Source organism: Ammodytes marinus, assembly GCF_949987685.1.
Source record: "Ammodytes marinus genome assembly, chromosome: 19".
NCBI classification, from domain to species: domain Eukaryota; kingdom Metazoa; phylum Chordata; class Actinopteri; order Uranoscopiformes; family Ammodytidae; genus Ammodytes; species Ammodytes marinus.
In genome coordinates this window covers 11,966,136-11,990,039 of record NC_137223.1, presented here as the reverse complement: position 1 = coordinate 11,990,039, position 23,904 = coordinate 11,966,136, and the positions used below count along the sequence as shown (strand labels likewise).

The following is a 23,904-nucleotide window of genomic DNA, read 5'->3' as shown; positions in this document are numbered from 1 at the left end:
TGTATTTCTGATTTGGATACCCATTCCTTTCTGTGCGTTCTTTTGCATCCCTTATTTACATTGACTATTTATGTATTAAGTGTGTTGTTATTTTGTTTTGTGAGTCATATATCATGATGATGAAATGCAGCTGGCCAACCCTGATCATTATCTTGTGTTAAAATGTAGTTTTAAAACCTTCTTCATTTTAGTTTGGTTTTATATGGTACATAAGCCTATTTGTAAATGAATGTGGCTAATGTAATATTCTAACATGGACAAACTGAACACAATTTTGTTTAGTCCATACTCTGGGCACTGTAAGTAGACCAGTCCCGACCTGAGAGCACTGGACGGTTCATAACGCATCAGCAGGTCAGAAATGTATTTTGGCCCTAAACCATTTAGGGCTTTATAAACCAACATCAATATTTTGAAATCAATTATTTGATTGAGTGACAGGAAGCCAGTGTAAAGACCTCAGAACTGGGGTGATCTGATCCACTTTTTTGGTCCTAGTGAGGACTCGTGCAGCAGCGTTCGGAATTAGCTGAAGCTGTCTGCTTGATTTCTTAGGCAGGCCTGCAAGGACACTGTAACAGTAGTCAAGTCTACTAAAAATAAATGCATGGACAAGTTTTTCTAAATCTTGCTGAGACATAAGCCCTTTAATTCTTGATGTGTTTTTAAGGTGGTAGTAGGCTGACTTGATCAAGTGAAAACAACCCGGGATGCGACGGATGTATTAGCATGAGGGCCAATTTCAGGCACAAATGTTATGACTAAATATATATATATATATAAGTGAAAGTATGTCCCAATTGTATGAAAACGATGTTCTTTATGGTCAGCTGCAGTAGGATGTAGTAGAAGTACGGGTATTGGAACCTATTCTGATTGGAACGCACCCACAGTGAAGTTCAAGGCCCACTTATTATGCCAAATTGTCCCAATTGTATGTATACTGCATGCAAACTGCATATATTTGAATGTCAATTAAAAAGTATTTGAATTCGTACGCAGGGTTTGTTTACTTTTATTTTGTAGGATCGTACCGGAAGTTGACCGCTGCCTCTGAATGTCTTGACGCTGGCGGCAGGAATGGCGGCTAAGATTACTAGAGGAAGGAGCCCAAAGACCATGAAACTTTACTTCTAACGGCCCCGCGGAGGAATTTGTTCCTTGCGAAAATACAGAAACACCATCCCGACATCGGATTAAACGGGTAGAAGAGGTGCTATCACGTGAGATTAACGCGGTGGACTTTACTGGTTAGCTTTTAACGTTAGTGCCACTGACTTTGATTCAAGGTAGCTGTTAGCTCGCTGTGCTAATAGCCAGCTGTTGGCTACTTTGGCTACAACAAGTTAACGAAGTGATTTAACTACATGAAAGCGTCCCTTGGTTGAATGTTTGAATGGTGGCCGATTCTAGACACTATTAGGGACGTTGTTATATAGACGACGTGGATATTAATCACTGCTAACTCCCCACGTTAGCTCGCTCGTGCAGTAACGATCCTGAAGTCTCGCCCATTTTTTTAGGATCCTGCCCCAGCCACTGGGCTAAAACAGGGGGCTAATCAACAGCCAATTAGTCCAGGTTTTCACGCCACGATGGAGAGTCTAACCTTGACTGATTTCGAGCAGAAATATTACTCGGATTTGTTCGTTTACTGCGACACGGACAATACCAAAAAAGTGGCGTCCAATGGGAGGGTGCTTGACCTTTTCCGGGCGGCCCAGCTCCCAAGCGAAGTTGTCCTGCAGGTAAGACGTTTGCCGTCACAATATGAGGGGTATTTTTTTCTCCTTAAACTTGCCTGACTGCTGATAGGTCTGAACTGTCATCGTTACTGTTAGGAAAGCTATGGTTAGCCTTTCGGTGGTTAGCAATGGTGCGCAGCAAAAACACGAGACACACCTTCTTCTGGCTAATGTTAGCCTCAGACAAATACAGTGGGGCAGCCAAGACAGAAGACACATTAGCTAAAGCTTAAAAAACAAACACTGGCTTAGAAAAATATTTTAACTTTGACTGACTTTATCCAACTGTTCCAACATCTAGATTTCTGGGTTTGAAAGAGATGCCAATTTAGGAAATTTACTAATTACATTTATGAATACTTTTAATCAACCTTTTATGCTGGTGTGTCTGCTCCAACTGTTTGTTTGCAAAGCATGTGTTGCATAACAAGGAAACGTGGAGAGAAGAGCCAATGTCACAGTGTCTGCTTGTCAGAAGAAGAAGAAGGTGTCTTCTCACCTAAACCTTGTGTAATGATTATGCTATATCTTTCAACATGAAATCCAGCCTACAAACAGTAAATATATTAAGGAACGCTTGCTCCAAATGAAAGATCCTAAACATGTTGTAACTTTGCTCTCCAAGGGTCTTTGTGTGTGGCATGTGTTGAACAGCACCCAATGGGCATAATTTAACAAGAAATAATGTTCAATCAGCTCCTTGCCTCAGATTAGTGCCCCCCTCTTCCCTGTCTCATCATCACTCCACCAAAATCTTATTATATTCTGGTCGCCACACCGGGTTGAGCTGACATGATGCAAATCCCGAACCAATGTCATAGTGCCCTGCTTGTCAATGTGACTTACAAAGAACGTGTCACCTCACCTCCACTGTCTCAAGAATATATTAAGACTGAGAAATCAGGCTCATTCAGTACCACAATCCAGCCTTAAAACAGTAAATATATTATTAACACTCGGGAACACTTGCTCCGTGATAGATTATATAGTATTTATGTTCTGGTCACACACCGGCCGTGATGCCCTGCAGACTGTCCCTGCTCCTATCTATGAGTTGTGAGCTACAGCAGCCCAATATGTTCTACTCCGTGTTTCACAGCAGCAGACCAATATTTGCAGTTTGTGTGAGTCCCAATCCTTTTTTCAAGGTCAACAAGGGGGAGAGCTGTGTGGTGGAAGAATCAGCCAGTGTTGTAATCATCCACTTTTAAAAAGAACTGTACATTGTGGCGGCCAGCGAGGCGCATGTTAGCTAGCTACAGTGTCATGTTGTAACAGGCTTGACAAAAGTGACACACACAAGCACACACACACACACACACACACACACACACACACACACACACACACACACACACACACACACACACACACACACACACACACACACACACACACACACACACACACACACACACACACACACACACACACACACACACACACACACACACACACACACACACACACACACACACACACACACACACACACACACACACACACACACACACACACACACACACACAGAATTAGTCCTTTGTCAGCAAGAAAGGGGATCAGTCAGCTGTGGCGGGGCTGTCGCTGGGTTGTGGCTGTCAGTGACTAAGGATGATGGCAGCAGCAAAATGAACTCAGAAGTCTACAGAAACATTCTGTCTGCCAATTTATAGAAAGATGCAACCAATCTGATTGGAAGATCCTTCATCATGCACCAAAATAATGACCCAAAATACACTGCAAAAAACAACAAAGGAGTTAATCGGGGGCAAGAAATGGAAGGTTTTAGACTGGCCAAGTCAATCTCCAGACTTAAACCCTATAGAGCATGCATTTTATCTTCTAAAGAGGAGACTGAAGGGAGTAACCCCCCAAAACAAACAGCAACTGAAAGAGGCTGCGGTGAAAGCATCACAAATGAAGAATGCAAACATTTTGTGATGTAAATGAGTTACAGGCTTGATGCACTTATTGCAAGCGAAGGATTTGCAACAAAATATTAAGTCATCACTTTAATTTAAAAAAAAAAAAATGTATTCTACCGGTATCTGTTCCAATATTTATGCTCACCTAAACATGTGGTGTTCCTTTTCAAATGATGCCATCTTCTCAGTTGTGAATCAGATCCAGATGTAAATACCTGGAAATGAAAGCCGAAATGTTGATCTATTGTCTCAAATTCATCTTTTGGTGTCAAACCAAATGTTTCCAGTCTACATCAAAAATAATGGAATTGGCCTCACTGGTTCAATACTTTTGGAGGGCACTGTATGATGTCAAAATAAATCACTTTTTGTCCAAATCACTGAATGTCTCCTCACCATCTGCCTTCCGGTCATACTGTGTGTGCACTCAAAACAAATCTGGTGTTAATACATAACCTAGGCTCTGTAAACTGGTATGTTAACTAAGGGGGCCCACCATAGCTAGCATAGCGACACACCAGTTTGCAAAGCTTAGGCTGTGTATCCCTGGATATTTTTTCGACACACATCATATGTGTACAGGGTTGCTTGTGACCACTGATAAGAAAAGAAACTTGACCTTGTTAAACTTTGTGAGTTAAGAGTGTAGAATCGCCTTCTATTCTCTCGCCGACTCTTAACAGATCATATCAGAGTTTCAGATGAATACAATGTTGTAACTGTTCCTCTGTGGGTGTGTGTGTGTGTGTAGATCACAGAGCTATGCGGAGCTACACGGCTGGGTCACTTTGGGCGCAGTCAGTTCTACATTGCTCTGAAGCTCATCGCCATCGCCCAGTCCGGTCTGCCTCTGAGGGTGGAAAGCCTCAACTCAGGTGAGTCCATCATACATGGAGTTATTCCATTTGATCTTACTTCTGACCACTTCTTCTCACACAAAAACTATTAGACATGCCCACTCAGTCAGTAGTACCATCAGTTGAAACATGCCAGGTTCTCAGACGTTGGACTTCTCTGTTTATCTCAAGGCTTTTTGTTGTCCTGTTTGTTATTTCAGAAATGATAGCTTCAAATGCATTAAAAGGGAACAGGAAGCAAATGTACAAGGCTTTTAGTTGTGACCTATCTTCAAAAATACCATGCAAAAAAAAAAGCTTTTTATTCTGGCCGTTAAAACGTGCACGTCATAGTGTGCTTGAGCAGGACACTGAAGCACAAACTGAACTGTGTGTGTGTGTGTGTGTTTGTGAATTTATGTATAATAATTTGATCCACTGTATGGCAGTCATTAAGCTCTTTTGGTTGCAGTAGCCTGATTTTATTTTTTTGTATTTGTATCATTGAGTGCTTTTATCCTTTTGCCAAGCATGCTGTAACCTTTTGAAAAGTACAATGTGTATATATAAAATTGTCCTCTACATTTCCTATAGTTTTCTTTTTAACTCAACTGCATAACAGTTTGATGGATGAACTGCAAAACTTCATATTTCTGTTTGACTTCTCTGAAAGAAAGAAAAAAACACTGGGGTAGATGTCAGTCACCTGCTGCACAAAGTTGTTTTTTTCTGACATATTGCAACATTGAAATTATTTCATAATTTGATTTAAAAAAAAATAAAAATGGAACCACTGAAACCACTTCCGCATTGCAAAATGGACCTCATGTACAAAGTGATTCTTATTGGATTTGTGGAGGTTTGAACCCTTCTCTCTTAAAGATGAGTCTGTCTCTTGAGTAGCTGCAGTGAGTTAAAGCATGTTTGTTTACATGGTGGTATCACAAAGCCTGCGGTCATCTCGGGCATGCTCAGATAATGAAGAACCGAACGTTGTTTTATTCAACCACTATTGGACCTGAAGCTTTCAAAGGTTTATAGTTACCTTTCAGAAAACCAATTTTACATTGGAAAAAGAGGAAAGTATTGATTTAGTTGATGTGCATTTCTTGTATCATCTGTGTTTTACTTTAGCCTCGCCCTTTTTGGAAATGGAGATAAAGTCAATGTTTTCACAGCTGCAATATTGTCCAAGTTTTGACCAATAGTGACAACTCTTTTTTTTTTTGCTCTGGGTCACTATTTTGTTGTGAATTTTAACATCATACAAATCCACGGCAGAGGGGATAAATGCACCATTTACTGCAGCAACAGTATCTTCAATAGACCAGCTTTCAGTGCATTTAGTTTCATTTTGAGGAAGCAGCCTAACTATCCAAAAGGGTTACACTTACACTGTAAGTTTCATTACACTGAAAATCTCATTATACAGTTGTCACTGGTCAAACACCTACTGTATGAATCCAACTGCAACAATTGCAACAAAATCCATTCACCTTCTCTAGGCATTCTGGGAAATGTAGGAGGTAAATAATTTAAATAGAAACAGCAGAGGGAAGAATAGTGGACACATTGGAAAAAAGTATATAAAGAAATCCACAGTCTGATGATATCTGTCAGTTATAGGGCCATAAGGATTGATTCAGTTTTTGAAGTTGGTGCATTATATCGGCTTAAAAATCAATATGAAACCAATGTGTCTTTTTATTCCCGTCTCTCCAGTCAAAGACCTGCCGCTGCCCCGGTTCGTGGTGGGGAAGAACGAGGCTGAAGCGAGACACGCAGCGCTGTACCAGGACACAGACAGTCAGGGCTTGTACCCGGCCTCAGCCCACGCTGTAATACCCAGACCTCCAGGCCGGGGGCTGCAGAACAAGAAAGGACCCCCAACAACAACAACCACTTCACTTCCTGTCCACGAGGTCATCCAGCCCCCCCTGCAAAGCATAGAGACACAGGTTCCTCTTTTTCACTTGCCTCCTGAACATAGGACACTTACTTCAATACTGCCATTTTATACTTTTTAAAGTGTTTTTCTTTCTTTGCTCCAATTCTTGATATTACCTTACCTGGGATACAAAAATAATAGATCATAGATAACAATTAAAGGTATAGGTTTAGGCGTAGATTTTTTTTTTCTTTAAAGGTGGAGTCAGAAATTCCGGAGAATGCTTGTTGTCAAAATCGGTCAATATCTCCTCACGATCCGCTACCTGTCTGTACTGTGTGTCACCAGACTACCTGTCTAATGTTTCACGGCCTTGGCTCTGTTAACTGGTATGTAAACAAAGGGGACCCACCAACATGCCTTTTCACAGAGCCTAGGCTGTGTATTAACAGCAACATTTTATTTTCAACGGTTGCACGCACATTACGGACAGGTAGCTGATCGTTGAGACACTCCACCTTTTTAAAGCTGGGAACACACCGCACTGGCCGCGCGGCGAGATTACATACAAAGTCAATGTACTAGCGCGTGGCCGCGCGTCCACCCAATAATCGGCGTCCAGCGGCCGGCGGCGGGGGCTTGCGCGGCGCGTGGCCGCGCCTCATGAGAGGCGCGTGAATCGGGAGCGCGGCCATTAGCGGCGCATAGAAATTGTGTCATCGAAGGAGCGTGAATCGAAGGCTTGTGCGGCGAGCACGGCGCCGCAGAAAAAGATGAAATTTTTCATCTTTTTCTGCAGCGCCGCCGGGCACCGCGCCTCCACAGCCAATCAGCGTTGAGATTGCCCGGTGGCGGTGGTCTGCAAGACGAGGTGGGCGTGTGGAGTGAGGACATCGGGCTTCCAATACATTCTGCAAATATGTGTAGGCTATTTTGCATCTGTTTAGCTGTTGGTTGTACTTTAGCCAAGGTAGCGCCGGTTAGCATAGTGAAACTCACCAAGCTGTGTGCTGTTCCTGAGGATAATATACCCAAACTGGAATTCCAATATAGTGCAGCGAAGAACCGGTGTTGTCCTCCGTCAGCCGGCACACTTTCACTTTCAGGTAGGCTGATGTTTGCCTTTATTTTAGCCGCTGAGCACACACTGCTGTTGTTAATGTGTTTAGTATGTTGCTGAATTGCTGTTAATGTGTGTGTATTTGCGATCGGGGTGCGTGTTCAGGCTGTTTTAATGATATTTGTGACAAGACTGCCACTGGTTACACAGTGAACCTACATCTGTATTTTTTGGCACAGCTGGACCATGTTATTGTTGTTGGTTGTTGCACCGTAAGTGTGACGGGTCTGATCTCGGCGTCGGCGTCAGGAATATATGGCCCAATATGATCAAGCGGCGAGCCTCCTGCTGTCACGCGGCCAACCGCTGCCTACGATGAGGCGGCGGTTGGCCGCGGCGGCGACTGCGGTGAACATGGCCCAATATGACCAAGCGGCGAACCTCCTGCATTCACGCGGCCAACCGCCGCAGGCGGCCAATGCGGTGTGTTCCCAGCTTAAAGGCAAAATGCTTTCTTTTTACCAGAGATATTCCACTGTTTGACCACTTGAAGCTCAAACAACTCCTTTGCCATTTTCTGCTGCTGACTTTATTTGCTGAAACCAGCAGCGTGTTGCCTGTCAGTTATATATATGTCTTCTTCGACTCCTATCTATTTGCATTTATTGTGAAATGTTAAGTCACTGAACTTGAACGCGCTGTATCTGTGGTGCTGTGAAGCTTTTTTAAGTAGCACAAATTGTACAGTGTTCGGCTCGGATTTGGAACGTTCAAGATGAAAATCTTGGAGTATATAAAGTGCGATCTGGAAATGATGACCTGTAAAACATATGAAACCATATTAGGCAGTAGTACTGTAGCGGGGCCTCTTCTGCACACTAAACCTAATATCTGGAGACTTTCATTGTCATTAAATCTTCAGTCGTTTACATGTTAACTGAATATCTGATCTCTTTTTATTTATTTATCTGCATTCATATTCCTGTACTTATGTGTGTCCCCAGCCTGAGCCTACGTCCCCGGTGGTCTCCCCTCCCCAGTCTCCCCCCACCTCCCCTGACTCCTGGAGGAAACACCAGCGGCAGCACAGCGGAGGGAACGCAGACAGGCCGCCGGTGGTGCCTCCAACTGGAGCGGTGTGGACCCACTTCAGAGAACCACAAGCAGGTACACTTCTGCTGACCCACAGCTGCTAACAACACTAGTTTATTCATAACAGTAATGTCACTGCTTGATATGCCAGCATCTCAAAATGAAAAGTGGAGATGCAAAGATGAGTCCCATTAATAAGTAAGCCTCACCTGTGTTCGTCCCTCCAGGTGCAGTGCCCGGTGAAGGCATGTGGCCCTCTCCCCACTCGTCCCACTCCCCTCCTCCGGGTCAAGAGAGCTGGGTCAGTTTCACTGCAGACACCCCGCCATCCAGCGCCATCCCAGGAATGCATCCATCCTCAGTTCAGGTAGGGCAAGTGTTGCACTCCTTGCCAATGTGTCAATAACTAGGGCTGGTCAGATAGTTAGATTTTAGCCCTGAAAATCACAACTATAATTTGTGACTCCCTTCACCAACATCAACCCACACTAGGAATAACTGGGTTATGTGGCGACCAAAGAGATGGACCAAAACAAATAACCGTACATATTGTTGAACCACACATGAGTGACCTACATAAGATAATACAATAACTCAAGAATCGATATAGATTAGCTAGAAGTTATGAGCTTGCATAACATTGTTGTGACAGGCTGTGTTTTATCATGATGAGAAACATCATCCACCTCTTTCACCAGATAAAAAGTATCAGTGATCGCAAACATAAAATGAGATGTTTAGAACCACAGTGTTCAAACATGAGCAAAAATGTTATATCAGCTTTTGAAACTTATCAGCGTCACATTTGTATATTTATCTTCTCTAAAGGGTCATTTTATTTCATTCCTCTTTATCTAAGTGTTAAAAGTGTCCTTAAACTAGACATATAAGAATTGCACTACAAATTGTTTTCTTTATGATTGTGTATGTGGCAATACAAACTAACTGTTTAACTCACTAAACTAACTGGTCCGTTTTTTTTTTTTTGTAAAATGTCCCACGTGGTTTCCCGTAGGAAAACACAACGATACGAACAGTGGCCTCGGCAGCAATGACCAATGAGATCCAGCGGCAGTCCAGTGCCTACGACGATCCGTGGAAGATCACGGACGAACAGAGACAGTATTATATCAACCAGTTCAAAACCATTCAGCCAGACCTCACAGGCTTCATACCTGGTAGGACAATGAAAACCCTCACACCAACACACAACACACAGGCAAGTTATTTCAAGTGAATTGTTTTTAATCATCTGCACTTTGATTCTTTGTCCTCCAGGTTCAGCCGCAAAAGAGTTCTTCACCAAATCAAAACTACCCATTTTAGAGTTGTCACATATTTGGTGAGTTTGAACTATTCTGGAAGTCACCAACTAATGCGGTGCTTTTCATTTAACATGATAGGGTAGGGCAGGGTGACTGTTATGTTATTTTGAATGTTCAGTCATATCCAGGAACCAATCACAGCCACACTGTGTAATGAGTTCTATGTACATTCTCATTAAGTAGAAGTTAAAGGTTACTGTGGATAAATGATAGGGAAAAATATTAGAAAATTAGCATTTTCTGATGAATAAGAATCAATACCGATCTCTCAGCGTTTTTAACGCAACTTTACCGACTTGTGACTGTTTTTAATGGGATTACAATGTTCCTAGATAGTTGCTCAGTTAATAACTGCACAATTAAAATCAGTTGTAATCTCCTGTTGCCTTTGTTACCAGCTCATTTGTGTATGAACGAGGCCTGATTTTGGTCGTTACACCTTTTTTGTGCAGAACTCTTTGCTGCCCGTATCACTATCTCAAAACAATACTACGTGTTAACTTCACTCTATTTATCAGCAAGTGTTGAATCCAGCTTTAGTGTGCTAATGGGCCATGTTAAGACTGATAGAACACCTGAACTAACACACTTTTTGAACCATGTGGTAAAGTCACAATCAGAATGAAAGGCTACAGAACCATTTTAAAACCAGCTTTCCTCAACAGTTACAGCTGCCATTGTGAGATATGTGTTGTCAGTACAGCAGACTCAATAAAGTCCATTGTGTGTGTCTGTGTTTGAAGGGAGCTGTCAGACTTTGATAAGGACGGAGCGCTGACCCTGGACGAGTTCTGTGCCGCCTTCCACCTGGTGGTGGCCAGGAAGAATGGCTACGACCTCCCAGAGAAACTGCCCGAGAGCCTGATGCCAAAGCTGATAGACCTGGATGACTCTGCAGGTTTGTGCCCTCACTCTCTCTCTCTCACTCTCTCCCTCTTTCTCTGCTGCTCCCTCACCTAATCTCCCAACCCTGGCCGCATAAAACCAGTAAGGTAACAACAACAACACTGCAGTCTGCAAAAGCTGGATTGTGGTAGTTGTAGCTTTACCTAGGCTGCACTTTCTATGAGCTTACAGGAACTACTTTACTTTCCCGCTGCCTTTTTTAATGGCACTTCCACTTATTAGTTGACCACCACAATCCACCTTTTTGGCTTTTGATTTGGCCTTTTACTTGCGTATGTTTTATTGCACTGGGGATTCCACTGGTTGCGTCAATAAAATAAACACTTATTTCTTCCAAAAGTTATAGTCCTGCTTTAAAGACTTTTTTCATATTTTAGTCCCAAATAAAAATATGAATAAAGTAGTAAAACCATTAAATCATTTCACAATAGTAATAATTTATACTACTTTCTCCACAATAGAGCTGTTATTTCTCAGATCAATTATTGTATGTTGTGTGGTCTACCATCTGATTCATTGACTGTGGAAAAAGTGATTCTGGAGAACGCTTGTTGTCAACATCACTGAATATCTCCTCACGATCATCTACCTGTACTGTGTGCACGCTGAAAAGTACTGGTTGTGGATCATACGGATAAATTCACTGATTTGGACATGAAGTGATTTCGACAACAGGTATTCTCCAGAATTGCTGACTTCCCTAATAATATTTGCATCTTTGACTGAAGACGGCTAACCTAATCGACATAATCTAATTTTTGGTATTCAGAAGTCCCGGAGGCGGCTGCTGACGTGGGATACTCGGGCTCCCCGGTGGAGGACACCCCCAACAAATCTCCCTCCATGCCTTCACTCAACCAGGCCTGGCCGGATATGAACCAGAGCAACGAGGTTCCCACATACATTACACACACGTACACACACACTCACACACGTGTACACACACACACACACACACATACACACACACACACACACACACACACGCACACGCACACAATCATTGACTGTATCTTCACACGTACTGTGTAAGCTCCCCTGTCTTGTTTGCTTTTTGCTGTGTTTGTTTCATCATAATTCATTGCTCCGGGGTTAATTTGGGTGAAGCTGCTTTTTTCTATATCCATCCATCATTATTTGAATTAATTCTTTTCATTATCAAACATAATTACTGATGATTCACCACCTCTTTACACTCACTTCTTGGACTGTGGTGGAAGCCTGCCTTTCTGTATGGAAGTCTTGTTTTGGTTTCCGTGATGTCGCATCGCCACGACGATGTGTAGCATCACGAGCCGAGGGCGCAGGCTGATGATGTAAATGTGTGATGTCACTGCACTGGCTGACTGACATGTTTTTTCTCACTGTCTGTCTGTCTCCTGCAGCAGTGGGAGACGTTTAGCGAGCGCTCCTCCAGCTCACAAACTCTGACCCAATTTGACTCTAACATTGCACCAGCTGACCCTGTAAGTCAATCACTTAGTATGCATGATTTCACAATTAATGGACAAGACATTAACCCTCTCTGGATCTCTATGCATTCTCTCTCTCAATCTTGCTCTATCTCTCACTCTCTCTCTCTCTTTTTTTGTCCGTCTCTACGTGAGATTGAAGTTGGTATGGTGCATTCATACTGCAAGGAATCATATTGAGGCTTATCCTTTCTCTCTGCCTGTCAAATTAAAAATGCTTTATTGTTTTCACGTATCAAATCTACATTGCCATAAATATATGCAACAAATGTTTTATACTATTATCAAAAATAATTGAATATATGAAATACAAAATGTACTTATTTTTTAAAGTTTGGATAATTTATAATACCGCACTAAGAATCTAAGCAGTCAAATCTGATTCGTCAAGTATTGCCTACAGTCGACTGACAGTCGAATCATTTGTTAATTGATCCATATTCTCATTTGCGAGACTATAGTGATTTATAAACGCACGATAAAGGGCTCTCTTCACATGATCGCTCTGCGCTGGCTGTGCCGTTGTTTTACTATGGAGGGGACGGCCGCGGCAGTGCCTGAGTTACCTGAGGATTCCACTGGCTTTGTGGCGGCTCTGCTGCGGTATCCCTCCTCGGTCTTGCAACTCCAGCCGTCGGCAGTGCTGTGCCGCGCTCAGAAAAAAGAAGCACAACGTTTTTATATGAAGTGTGTGTGGGCAGAGCTTCAGGACCAACAGGGACGGCCATCAAGGACACTTGTGTGTGGCTCTCTCAAATAATTTTCCAAATTCAAAGGGCTGTAATGGCATGACAATTTCAAGATCAATGATCATGCCAATGCATGAACATAGAAATTGTCCAAATATTTTTAGATCTTTCTCTCCTTCTCTCTCTCTCTCTCTCTCTCTCTCTCTCTCTCTCTCTCTGTGTGTGTGTGTGTGTGCATGATGTTCTTTCAAAATGTCTCTGCAGTGGTCAGTGTGTGTTGTGATTTGGCTGGCTAAGCTTCTATTGGTCATCACCTTTTTTCCCTTCAGTGACATCCACCAATCATTGGTGCATTTTCAGACTGTGAAAGATACACCTTTACCATATATGGTTGAAGCTACAGTAAATTGTGTAAACCTGTGTGGCGCTTTGTCCTTTATTGTTTGAACTCCTCTGTGAATTTTTGTTTGTCCCTCAGACTGAGTTTGCAATCATTGGCTTGTGAACAGCTCTGCACAATTAATCTGACCTTAGGTTGCTCAGAGATTCTGGGCAGAATTCCCAGAAAAAAAATCACAGAGCAGAACCTGAATAATAACATTAAACATACCCTCTAAATCTTTTCGCTTTTACCCCTCCCACGTTGGAACAGCAAATCGATGATCTAATAAATCATCACTGCGAGGCATTTTACCAAGAGGCTCACACAGTGTTGGAAGAAATATTCACCTCATTTACTCAAGTACAAGTATCTGTACTGCATCATAGGAATACTCCATTACAACTAACAGTCCTGTATTGAACATTTCACTCGAGTAATATGACATATTATTAGCAACAACTACTGTACTTTAAGTATTGCACTTTTCAATATTATATAATTTAATTATTATTACAGATGCATTAGTGAGTGTAGCATAATTTTAAGGTTGTAGTTGATTTCAAATGGAGACCATTTAAACAATTAAACTTAATTCAGCCTTTAACAATGCATCACATTGTACAAGCTCATCATATATGTTGCTTGTCAAATTGTAATCTTCCTAGTAATATTACTAAAACTAACTATAGCTTTAAATTACTTCAAGTGGAGCACAACTATAAAGTAGCATTAAATGGCATTAGTGAATTAAAGACTAAGTTCTCATTTGCGCAGCTGCAGCCAACCATCTTCTAAGCCTGTTGAAAAGAGTAGTAAAAATGCCTCTTATAATACGATAGTTCAGTAAGGATATCTGGTAAGTAAGAAGTAATGGCGAAATAATTTTGTCAGTATAACATATGTCTGCTCCTAAAATCATGAAAATGTGTCAACAGCAATCCAAAAATGTTTTGAATGGACTTGCCCCATGTGATTGAAACAGTCAAAAAGCCGAATCCTCTCTTTGTTTTGATTTAATAACACAAATCCCGGCTGTTTTGTATCAACTGACAGATGGCGTGGGGGAGGAGGGCCTGGAAGTAAACTGAGAATAAAGTGTTGCTGACTACAAAACATGTCTCCTGATGTGAAACTGGTCTGTCTCCCGTTCATAAATCTGACGGCTGTCTCTCACCTGTCCCTCTATCCGTTATCAGGACACAGCCATCGTCCACCCTGTCCCCATCCGGATGACTCCCAGTAAGATCCACATGCAGGAGATGGAGCTCAAGAGGACGGGCAGCGGTGAGACAAACCTCTTATTTATTGTTGTGTCTTGCATTTTGTTGTGAAGCACTAAGTGACGTTTGCTCTTGAAAGGAGCCATACAATTCAACTTATTGAATGTTGCATGAATGACAATGTAATCAGATTTGTGTGCAGCAGCAGTTTTCCTAAGGGTATTATTGTGAGGGACTCAAAATCGCTTATGTATGAATGTGCTTTGAAGAAAACACATTGTATTTAGCAGCAATAGCAGCACATTTTGAAGATGAAACAAATCCGATTTGAGTGGCTTGACTCACTGATGCATATTAGATTGGTGGGATAATGTCCTGATGTTTGCAGTGGCCATCAGAGTGCATGTTTATTTGCCCCACAACATTGTGCACCTTCCTGAGTTTACATTGTGTTTGGGTAAACAGAAACTAATGTAATCAAACAGTATCAGTCAGAATTCTATTATTCATGAACATGCAGTGGAAATGTTAGCTAATAAGCCTGAAATGTCATCAGGCTTATTAGCTATTCCTGAAGATATTTTGGGATCAAATTAGTGTTGACCAGCCCAACTATCCATTTTCAGTTATTCTTTTCATCCATCATAACGACCTGCAGTTAAGACTTTTGTCATCCCTGTATTTTTCTCAACCCTTTAGAGCACAACCAGCCAACCAGTCCACTGCTGACTCAACCTCCCGAACTGTCTGAAGAAGCCAATTTATCCACCTCCATGAAGTTTGTAGCCGCCAACACCACAGGTGAGTAAATGATGACTTCATGATCATTAGACAAACTCAACTGACTCTACTGAGAATTACACTCCTAAAATCATAATAAAAAATAAATAATTTCAACCGATATGCAAAAGCAGCCGGATCATTGATATCGACTTTTTCTTTCATACTTTTCCTTTTCAAATTCTGGCACCTAAATTACCAACAATTCAACAAGTTTGGTTGCGGAATCAATTGGGTTATGCCAGTGATGGCTACTTTGTCCACAATTGCACAGGACAATGTGCAGTGAAATGTAAAGACAAAGACAGCACAAGTCAATAACCATACCAAAACATAACCATAAACAACAATGCAACTGAACATTTTGGAATACGTGTTGTGAGGTATGACGTTTTTGTTTTTTCCCCACTATGAAGGTGACGGTTACAGCAGTTCAGATTCATACACCTCAGACCAGGAAGACATCACAAGACAAAGGTCAGTGGCTGTTGTTTGATTTTGGTTTATGTAGTTTCTACCTCAAACACTGCAGATTTTGTTTCTCATGCCATAACTACATATTGTTTTATTTTATACAAGTTGTCACCGATGCTTCTCCCTCCTGAACTACTATCAGTGGCCTTGGTGGCTATTTAAAGATATGAAAGGGACACCTGTTTTGTTTGTGAATAATATTTCCTCTTCGGCCCCCGATTTGCATTGTTAATATGAGTTGAGTCCTATCCGTCCCTCCACTAAAGCGAAATGTTTTGTGTGCAGGTCTGAGTCGGCAGCGTCTCCAGAGGCTCTGAAGGTGGTGGCCCCTCCCCCTCCACCACCGCGCCCCCACCCCTCTCACTCTCGCTCCTCGTCTCTGGACATGAACCGCACCTTCGCTGCCACGGCCGCTGCAGGACAAGCACAGCCCTCTGCCATAGCCTACCCGCCTGCCGTGCCTCCCCGACCGCTCCCCACACAGGTAAGAGCAGCAAAGGTGGTGCATTCAGGTACTGCAGCACTTAATAAATCCTTCGTTTAGGCCTTTCACACCAAAGAGAACCATGAGCCAGTTCCAGGCTGGTGCTGGGATCAGTTCAAAACTGGTTACAGCCTTATCCCAGTTATGAACCGGTTGGTTTCACATCGACCGGAGACAGCCATGGACCCGGCAAGAGAGCAACGTCATGACGTCACTGTAAACGCTGCTCTTGTGGCTAACGCTAAAGCTACCGCTAGCTTTAAGCACAACAACAGCGGCGAATACGTCTTATTTTTACACGTGTTGGCTCTCGCTTTGCTTTCCTAACCAAACAGGACCCATACAGCGTATTCTCGCCGGTCAATTTGATCGCTACGTTCGGTAATTATGTTATGTTTACGTCTCGTAGTAGCGGTGTTTTTAAATATGGCGGGCATGAGGTTTGAGTTGGTCTGGTTGGTCAGGATAATCCCTCCCCCAGCCGCTGGCGCAAGCAGTTCTTATCTCAAACCCTGCTCAATCCTGGTGTTTGAGTTGAACCGGTTTTTACAGCCCGGAGCAGGCTCTCTGGCGGTGTGAAACCAAAACACTGTCTCTAGCTCCGAACTAGCCCAGAACTAGCGCCGATTTTGCGGCGGTGTGAAAGGCCTAACAAAGGCCAGACATGGCAAGCAGAAACCTTTTTTTTTTATGTCAAGCGCTGGTCAATTTTGAGATGTTTGGCTATTTTGCTTCCATAACATATCTTCTTTCATGCTAGTATAAAAAAAAGGTCCTTGTCTGTGGCCGCTGTTTCTCTTCTCCTCAAACATTACTGAACAAATTGTAATACAAAGATAACTGTTTTAAATAACTGGCAAGGTTTCATGATGATATCTATAAGCTCAAAATGGAACCCCTGTTCACCTTCATTGTCTTGCCTGAAGTAACATCCCTGCCCACCCCTCTCTTCCCTCCCTCCAGTCCTCAGCCCCTCACACGGGGCATCGCGGCGAGGCAGAAGGGGCAGCAGGAGAGCGGGCCGCGCTCACCACCACCTCTCCACATCAGATTCCCCAGCAGCCAAACTTCGCTGACTTCAGTCAGTTTCAGGCCTTTGCTGCTTCTGAACAGCCTTCCAGCCTACCGGAGGCTGACATACACAGTGAGCCCGGGCAGGTACGTTGTTGCCTTAAGTCTTATTCTTCTTCTACTGTAGTTCTGTAAACATTTAACAAATTATTTCTTATCCCTGCAAGACTCGTCTCTCTACATTTTTTCCCTTGAAAGCAGTCACAGGTCATGACTGTGTTTCTTAACTTAATATCTAGCAAAACAATAACACTTACATGTTCTTTAACTCATTCTGAATGTTTCTGTGTCTCCAGGCTGACACAGAGGGAGCCGGACCTCTCAGAACAGTCAAGAGTGACGGCCAAGCAGACGAGAGAGCCTCAGCTACTGTCAACTCTGTAAGTCAACATCTTCATCTGGAAACGACTTTCAAACATAATGAAAATACATGATCAAACCCTTAAAACAAACTGAACAATGTCTGAAAAACTGAACAAAGGTGTCAAATATTGTCTAGTCCAAAAATATGAAGGTAATTTGGGGCTGCTCGCCATGACAGAAAATAAATAAATAAATTGAGATGCCAGAGCCAGTATTTGTACTTGTTAAGTGACTATAAATGTTTATCAAATAAAGAGTTTCCGTTGAAGAGACTTTTTTTAAATGTTTAAAAATGTATCCTCTTTATACATCACATCATTTGATAATTAGAAACTTTATTAATGCTACATAAAGACAGTTAGAGTTGTTTCTTCACAAACAGTTGAAACTACACAGAGGAGAATTTGTAATGAAGTTTCTTGTGCCAATGATTGCATTCATTTTTTTAATCTTGATTTTTCTCATGTTTTTTTCCCATCAGGCCAAGAATGCGTCAGGTCCGCTAGCACCACCTCCAAAACCTGTTCGCCGAAGGTTGAAGTCTGAAGACGAGCTTCGACCAGAGGACGAGCAACCCGGTCCACAGAAGTCAAACATCATAGCTGCCGTACTGGCCACTCAGCCTTCCATCCCCAGGTACACCACTTAAGAAGATCTTACACACGAGTGGTTATTCTTGTATGTATTGCGTTGTACTAAAACTTGTGTGTATTTGTGTTTTTTTCAGGTCGCTAGGAAAGGACAAAAAGTCGATTCAAGCGTCTATCAGAAGAAACAAGGAGACAAACACAGTGTTGGCTCGACTAAATAGCGAACTACAGCAACAACTGAAGGTTTGACAGGATTTGCGCTTAACTCACTCTTACAGACTAGGGCCCGACCGATATATCGGCCGGCCGATTTAATCGGCCGATTATAGCACATCTCCGAAAATCGGCAATCTGCAAAATGGCCGCCGATTTTTATTTATTTTATTTCATTTTTTTATTCTAGCAATCATGTTGAGTGAGATGCATTGCTGCCCCGGAGGTAGCCTTATAGCCTATTAACAGCAGCAGCAGGTGTGTGTAATACATTAGATTAATTCACACTTGACAGTTCCCCCTGACACCAATAGCATAGTCATTGGTCATCTCTTGACTGTTAATAGTAGTTGATATTACTATAGTTATTATATAGAATTTATATAGTGCTTTATTGGAGGTAATTCAAAGACACTTTACATCAAACATATAGAAAATCATACTTATAGAAAAAGAAAACAAAATACAGACAAATTAAAGATAAGGTTTGGAGTGGAGTCCGATGTAATTATGCTTTCTGAAAGAGGTGAGTTTTGAGTTGACTTTTGAATGAGTTTATTTAGTCTGAGATGCTGATGTTTGGAGGGAGGGAGTTCCAGAGGGTTGGGTGCAGTTACATAAAATGCTTAATGTTCTGAGTTAAAAAATGCGTCATGTCACTTTAGACATATTTGTAACACTTTATTTTTTTTAGATAATGCATATTTTAATAAATAAAAAGTTCCTGTACACCTATTGACAGTAACAAGTATTTATATATATTTAAGGGTTCAAAAAAGTAAAATTTTTCAATATATATTTATGGGATTAAAAATAAATAAAAAATCGGGCGATTTAATCGTTATCGTAATTTTTCTCAGAAAATAATCGGCATCGGCACCCAAAAATCCATATCGGTCGGGCCCTATTACAGACTTACCTTGCGCTCACTCCTAAACCCGAAAACATCACGTTGGTTTGTGAATAGTCTACCAAGTTTGTAGGAGAGTTATGCAGAACCCAGGATGAGAAAAAAAACTGTAAAACACGATTTCCACTGCAAATAACGTGGTCAGAAAAAATCTTTCATTTAAAAAAGAAAAATGGTGATTACATTTCAAAATCACATAATAGATTGTCCTTTTGTATTCTTTCTTTCTGTATTTGTCGCATTAAAGCTGTGGTATATGATTTGGGAGAAAATAGCAGTTGGGATAGAGATTCGAATCCAAATACCTCAACCGCTCCTCTTGTGTTCTCTCTGGTCCCTCCCTGACACGCTCTACCTGCTGTAGCTCCTCCCTCCGAACGGCAGTTATGCAAGTTCATGTCTTTTTTGAACTAGTGTCTTTCCCGGTCTTTCCTCGTATCTTTGCTGTATTAGAGTTGTACGCAGTTGTTGTTAAACGGGAAATAGGACATTTAGGGGCCGTTGATTGTAGACATTGCTGTTTGTTGGCTGCTGTAGTGCCAACCTGTCAGAATGCTAGGGTCGTGAACCCTAACCCGCAACAAAGTCGGTGCCAAAGTGAATGGACAGTCCCAACAGCCAATAAGAACGGAGAATCGGAGCCTCGCTCTGATTGGTCAAAGTGTACACGAGCGGTGGCAATTTTTGGGGGTGGCACACAGAGGCAGGGGAGTGCAAAGTAATGAGTAGATATTCTCAGACCACTTCACCTACAGATAGCTAAATAGCTAATATGACATTTTTGCCAAATATTACAGTGAAAAAGTTACCCACCCCAGTTTTAAAGGTTTCTCATAACGTGTCATTTTTCAGGACCTGTTGGAAGAGCGGATATCCCTCGAAGTGCAACTGGAGCAGCTCAGACCTTTCTCTCATCTTTAACCGACGTGAGGAGGGGCAACTCTACTGTAGTTCATCAGAAGGCTGTGACCTCTCTGTGTGACTCTCTCTCCCTCCATCCATCCCTCCTTCCACCATCTTGGCTTTTCTCCATGGAGGCTCCAAACAGTGGCAGGCTGCTCCGTTCAAACTCTTAACGCTCAATCACACACTTATTAATCATGAAGCGGACGGACCTCAGAGCCCAGTCTTACCAATAGGAGGGTGTATCGGGAACGTGGGGGAAGGGGGCGTTTACAAACTGGCACTTTGCAATTTTTTCTCTGAAGAGATGGAGAGAAGGTGAGGACGACGACAGCGGACAGAGGGAAAGGTTAGGAGCAGCAAGGCAAGACTCTCCAACCTGCGCGTGTGTTCTAAAGTTGGTGCCGCTGGTGTCTGATTACTTTACTCTCTGAATGACTGAAGGAGCAAAGGCGGAGTGTGTTCGTCATGTGCGTGTGACTGTTTGTGTATTTCTGCTCCTGTTTAGTGACTTACTCGAGGCTAGCACCAATATCTTGATTCTTTCTCGGGATACAGATGCTGCCACACCAAATTCCTATAAAAAATCATGCAAATTTAAAGAAACATTTCAGTATTTTGGGAAATGGGCTAATTCGCCTTCTTTCTTGTGTTAGATGACGTTGTCTATATACATCTTATGTATGTTAGGCACAGAGAAGATGGAGTCTGCCATTAGCTTAGCTTTGCATAAAAACTGGAAGCACCTACAAAGACAAAACTACTATTTGTGTTCTTATAGAGAGCTTTATGTTGAATCTACTTCATCTAACTCTTGGGAAGAAACCGTTCCAAGTGTATTTCCCAAAAGCACTATTCCTTGAGCTGTCTCCTCACCTAATAGAGTACCTACTGTTCTACTGCTGTGAATGCAGTGGAAAACATCACTCTAAAAGCAGTTCTGCTGTAGTGTTTCTGCTGAACATTTATTTGCCTACCAAATGCCAGTTTTCAATAAAGTAGGTCACAGAGACATTTCACCACACATCAGAGGCTTTCAAAACATCAGAAAGCCTGCGCCAGGAATCAAGGCGTGTAAAATTTATTTTAAAAAATTTAACTTGAGTTTGGTGTGGTCTGGCTCTCCGTAAAACAAACTGGGCCTCATCTGGACAGGACTGTCTATTTATGTTTGTGTGAGGCCTTTTATGGCTTAAATCATCATGGTGAAGGCTTTTTTTTTTTCACTCATCCTGTGACATTAATTCAGCTCGCCTCTCTTCTTTCTGCCCCTTGAAGTCTACGTGTGTGTGTGTGTGCAGTGTTTGAATGACCGTGCGTTGTCGTCTTTTTATTTTCTCCTAATGTTACACAGTGTTTGGGGTTTGATGCGACTGAATGGTTTAAATGTATGCCAAATGACTGAACTGTCACTTTTCTGTCTCATTTCTACTTTGGCTGTGTTTTAAAATAACAAAAAAATGCGACCTCTGTTCCCCTTCTTACAGGTTCCCTAACAGTGTGCCAACAACTCAGTTTTCTTTCAAATATTTTCTTCTCTGTGTCCGCTGTTGTAGCCAGATTTTAAAGGTGCAGTGTGTAACATCGGAATATTCAGTGGTATCAAGTTGTGAAACTTAAACATTGCAATGCTCCCTTGGGAATCAAATAATTACAGAAGCTACGGTGGCCTTCAAGAATAATAAGCCAGTTACTTAAGATGGCATCATCCATCACTGCCTTTCCACAGTATCATGTGATGAGTTGAAGATGTATTTAGTTATTTTATTGTACTTCTTCATATTCCAACAGCTGCATTTCTTCAGACAAACTCTATAAATAAAAACACATATGGTCATTAAGTTTGTCCATTCTGTGCTACTGTAGAAACATGGCGGTGCAACAAGGCTGGTGACCCTCCTATGTAGATAAGGAAATAAAAGAAACAACTTGGATTTTCAAGCAAATATACAAATGAAAACATACTTATGAATATTATATTCATACCAAGCCTGTTCCTGAAAAATGGTAATACATTTTACATACTGCACCTTTAACTTTTGCCTGGATGATACAGCGTTTAGTCAAAGCATACTTGATTCACTTGAAGGGGTTTGAAGATATTCCGGCTGCTCGACGTTCATGAAGAATTGTGTTTTGATCCGGGAGAAGTTTTTTCCACTCAGCAAACACACATGCACAAATCCAAACTGATGGGTTCAGATAAGAGTTGATATTGATCTATAAATACAGCTGCTTTTCTAATCGGGGCAGTAGGCACTATGCAAGTACTGGGCGAAGCATCTTCACAGACCAATTGTACTTAAGTTGTTTGTAGTAGCAAACTGTGAGGAGGTGTTTTTTTCCTGTATCTTAGATCTTCCAAAAACACCATCTACTGTATGTATGTGATTAATTTTTGCCTTTTTGGTACTGACGAGCAGTCTGCTTCCCCTCTGCTCCCTGGCTCCAGAGGGATGTTAACTCCAAATCATATCAGTGTTTTTTTTTTGTCCGGGCACTTTCACCCTAAAATTCTGTACGATATAAATGACCCTTTGCTGGTTGTAGATGAAAGCCTAACAGGACTACAGACGGAGACCAGTCAACAGAATGGGGAGACCTGAATGACCCAACTGCACTTTGAACTTTAACTCCCCTTCCCTCCTCTCTCTTCGCCCCATCCTTATTTTCCTTAGTATTTTTTTATGTTACGTCCCTCTTTGCTTTTCCTTTTAACCTGAATGTTCTTGTCTTTCTCATGTATTTAAAAAGAAAAAGATGCTTTAAAAAGAAAAGAAAATAATGAACCACTTTTGAGTTTTATTTCTTCAGCGAAACCTTGAAACTCTGTTTCTTTTGTTATGTGTGTGTTTGTGTGTGCCAGTAACCCTTTTTTTTCTTTTATATAAATATTTTGTCCCCGATGCTTTCTGTGTCTGCGAAGAAAAAGCCTTACTCCCCCCTGACTGGCATTCAGGTTTCCACAGTGGCTGACTGACCTCTCTTCCTTGTCGTATCAAGGCTCGCCTTCTATTTTCTGCTGTTGAGGTTGATGACAATGTACTTGGTGTGTGTGTGTGTGTGTATGTGTGTGCGCGTGAGTGCATTTGCAAGTGTGAGTGTGTTATATTGTTTCCCAGACCTGGAACTAATATCATTTAAAACCCTATTAAAAACATCTATTTAGGATTGATTTATGTTTGCTAGCACAACAGCTCCCCTTCATCCTTAAAAAAAAACCCTAAAAGGCAATCCAGGCAGGCAGAAGCAATCAGTCGTTAACTAAGAGTCTTTGATAGGATTTTGAATGCTATTTGCTCCCAGATCTGTGCTGTATATTGTACATGATACACACTTTTTTCGACTTGTATGTAAATTTGCATTAATTGCTGACTAACAGCGAAAGAATATTCTATTTAATTCCTTCTCTCTCGGCTGTGGGATCCTAGATGTTTAACTGCATGGATGTACTGTATCTCTGCAGAGTCAACTAGCAGCTGTGTGATTTTTACACAAAAATAAAAACGGCACAATATTTTAAACGCTGCTCACTTCTTTGTTGTCTGTTGAAGTCCCTGCAATCATGTTTCTCAC

General features: G+C 41.8%; 1 protein-coding gene across 2 annotated transcripts; it reads left to right on the top strand.

Annotated features, from left to right (window-relative positions):
- Positions 1 to 1,117: 1,117 nt before the first annotated feature.
- Positions 1,118 to 23,831, top strand: reps1 (RALBP1 associated Eps domain containing 1). 2 transcript variants are annotated; one of them, XM_080047360.1, is made up of 19 exons: positions 1,118 to 1,748; positions 4,422 to 4,545; positions 6,229 to 6,464; positions 8,459 to 8,621; positions 8,774 to 8,913; positions 9,562 to 9,724; positions 9,825 to 9,888; positions 10,615 to 10,769; positions 11,547 to 11,668; positions 12,163 to 12,243; positions 14,517 to 14,604; positions 15,240 to 15,341; positions 15,737 to 15,797; positions 16,080 to 16,278; positions 17,242 to 17,436; positions 17,646 to 17,729; positions 18,194 to 18,348; positions 18,440 to 18,545; positions 20,278 to 23,831. In XM_080047360.1, the coding sequence occupies exons 1-19, from the start codon at positions 1,596 to 1,598 to the stop codon at positions 20,344 to 20,346; spliced, it is 2,460 nt and encodes an 819-aa protein (XP_079903486.1). In that variant the 5' UTR covers positions 1,118 to 1,595; the 3' UTR covers positions 20,347 to 23,831. The 2 variants fall into 2 exon arrangements, with proteins under 2 accessions (XP_079903486.1, XP_079903487.1); XM_080047361.1 differs by lacking the exon at positions 12,163 to 12,243.
- Positions 23,832 to 23,904: the final 73 nt, after the last annotated feature.

Excerpts from the sequence above, each read along its gene's own strand:
- reps1 (XM_080047360.1), top strand. The coding sequence starts at position 1,596 with ATGGAGAGTCTAACCTTGACTGATTTCGAGCAGAAATATTACTCGGAT. Across the intron at positions 17,730-18,193 it reads CCTCAGCTACTGTCAACTCT|GCCAAGAATGCGTCAGGTCC; the intron begins GTAAGTCAACAT and ends TTTTCCCATCAG. Across the intron at positions 18,546-20,277 it reads AACTACAGCAACAACTGAAG|GACCTGTTGGAAGAGCGGAT; the intron begins GTTTGACAGGAT and ends GTCATTTTTCAG.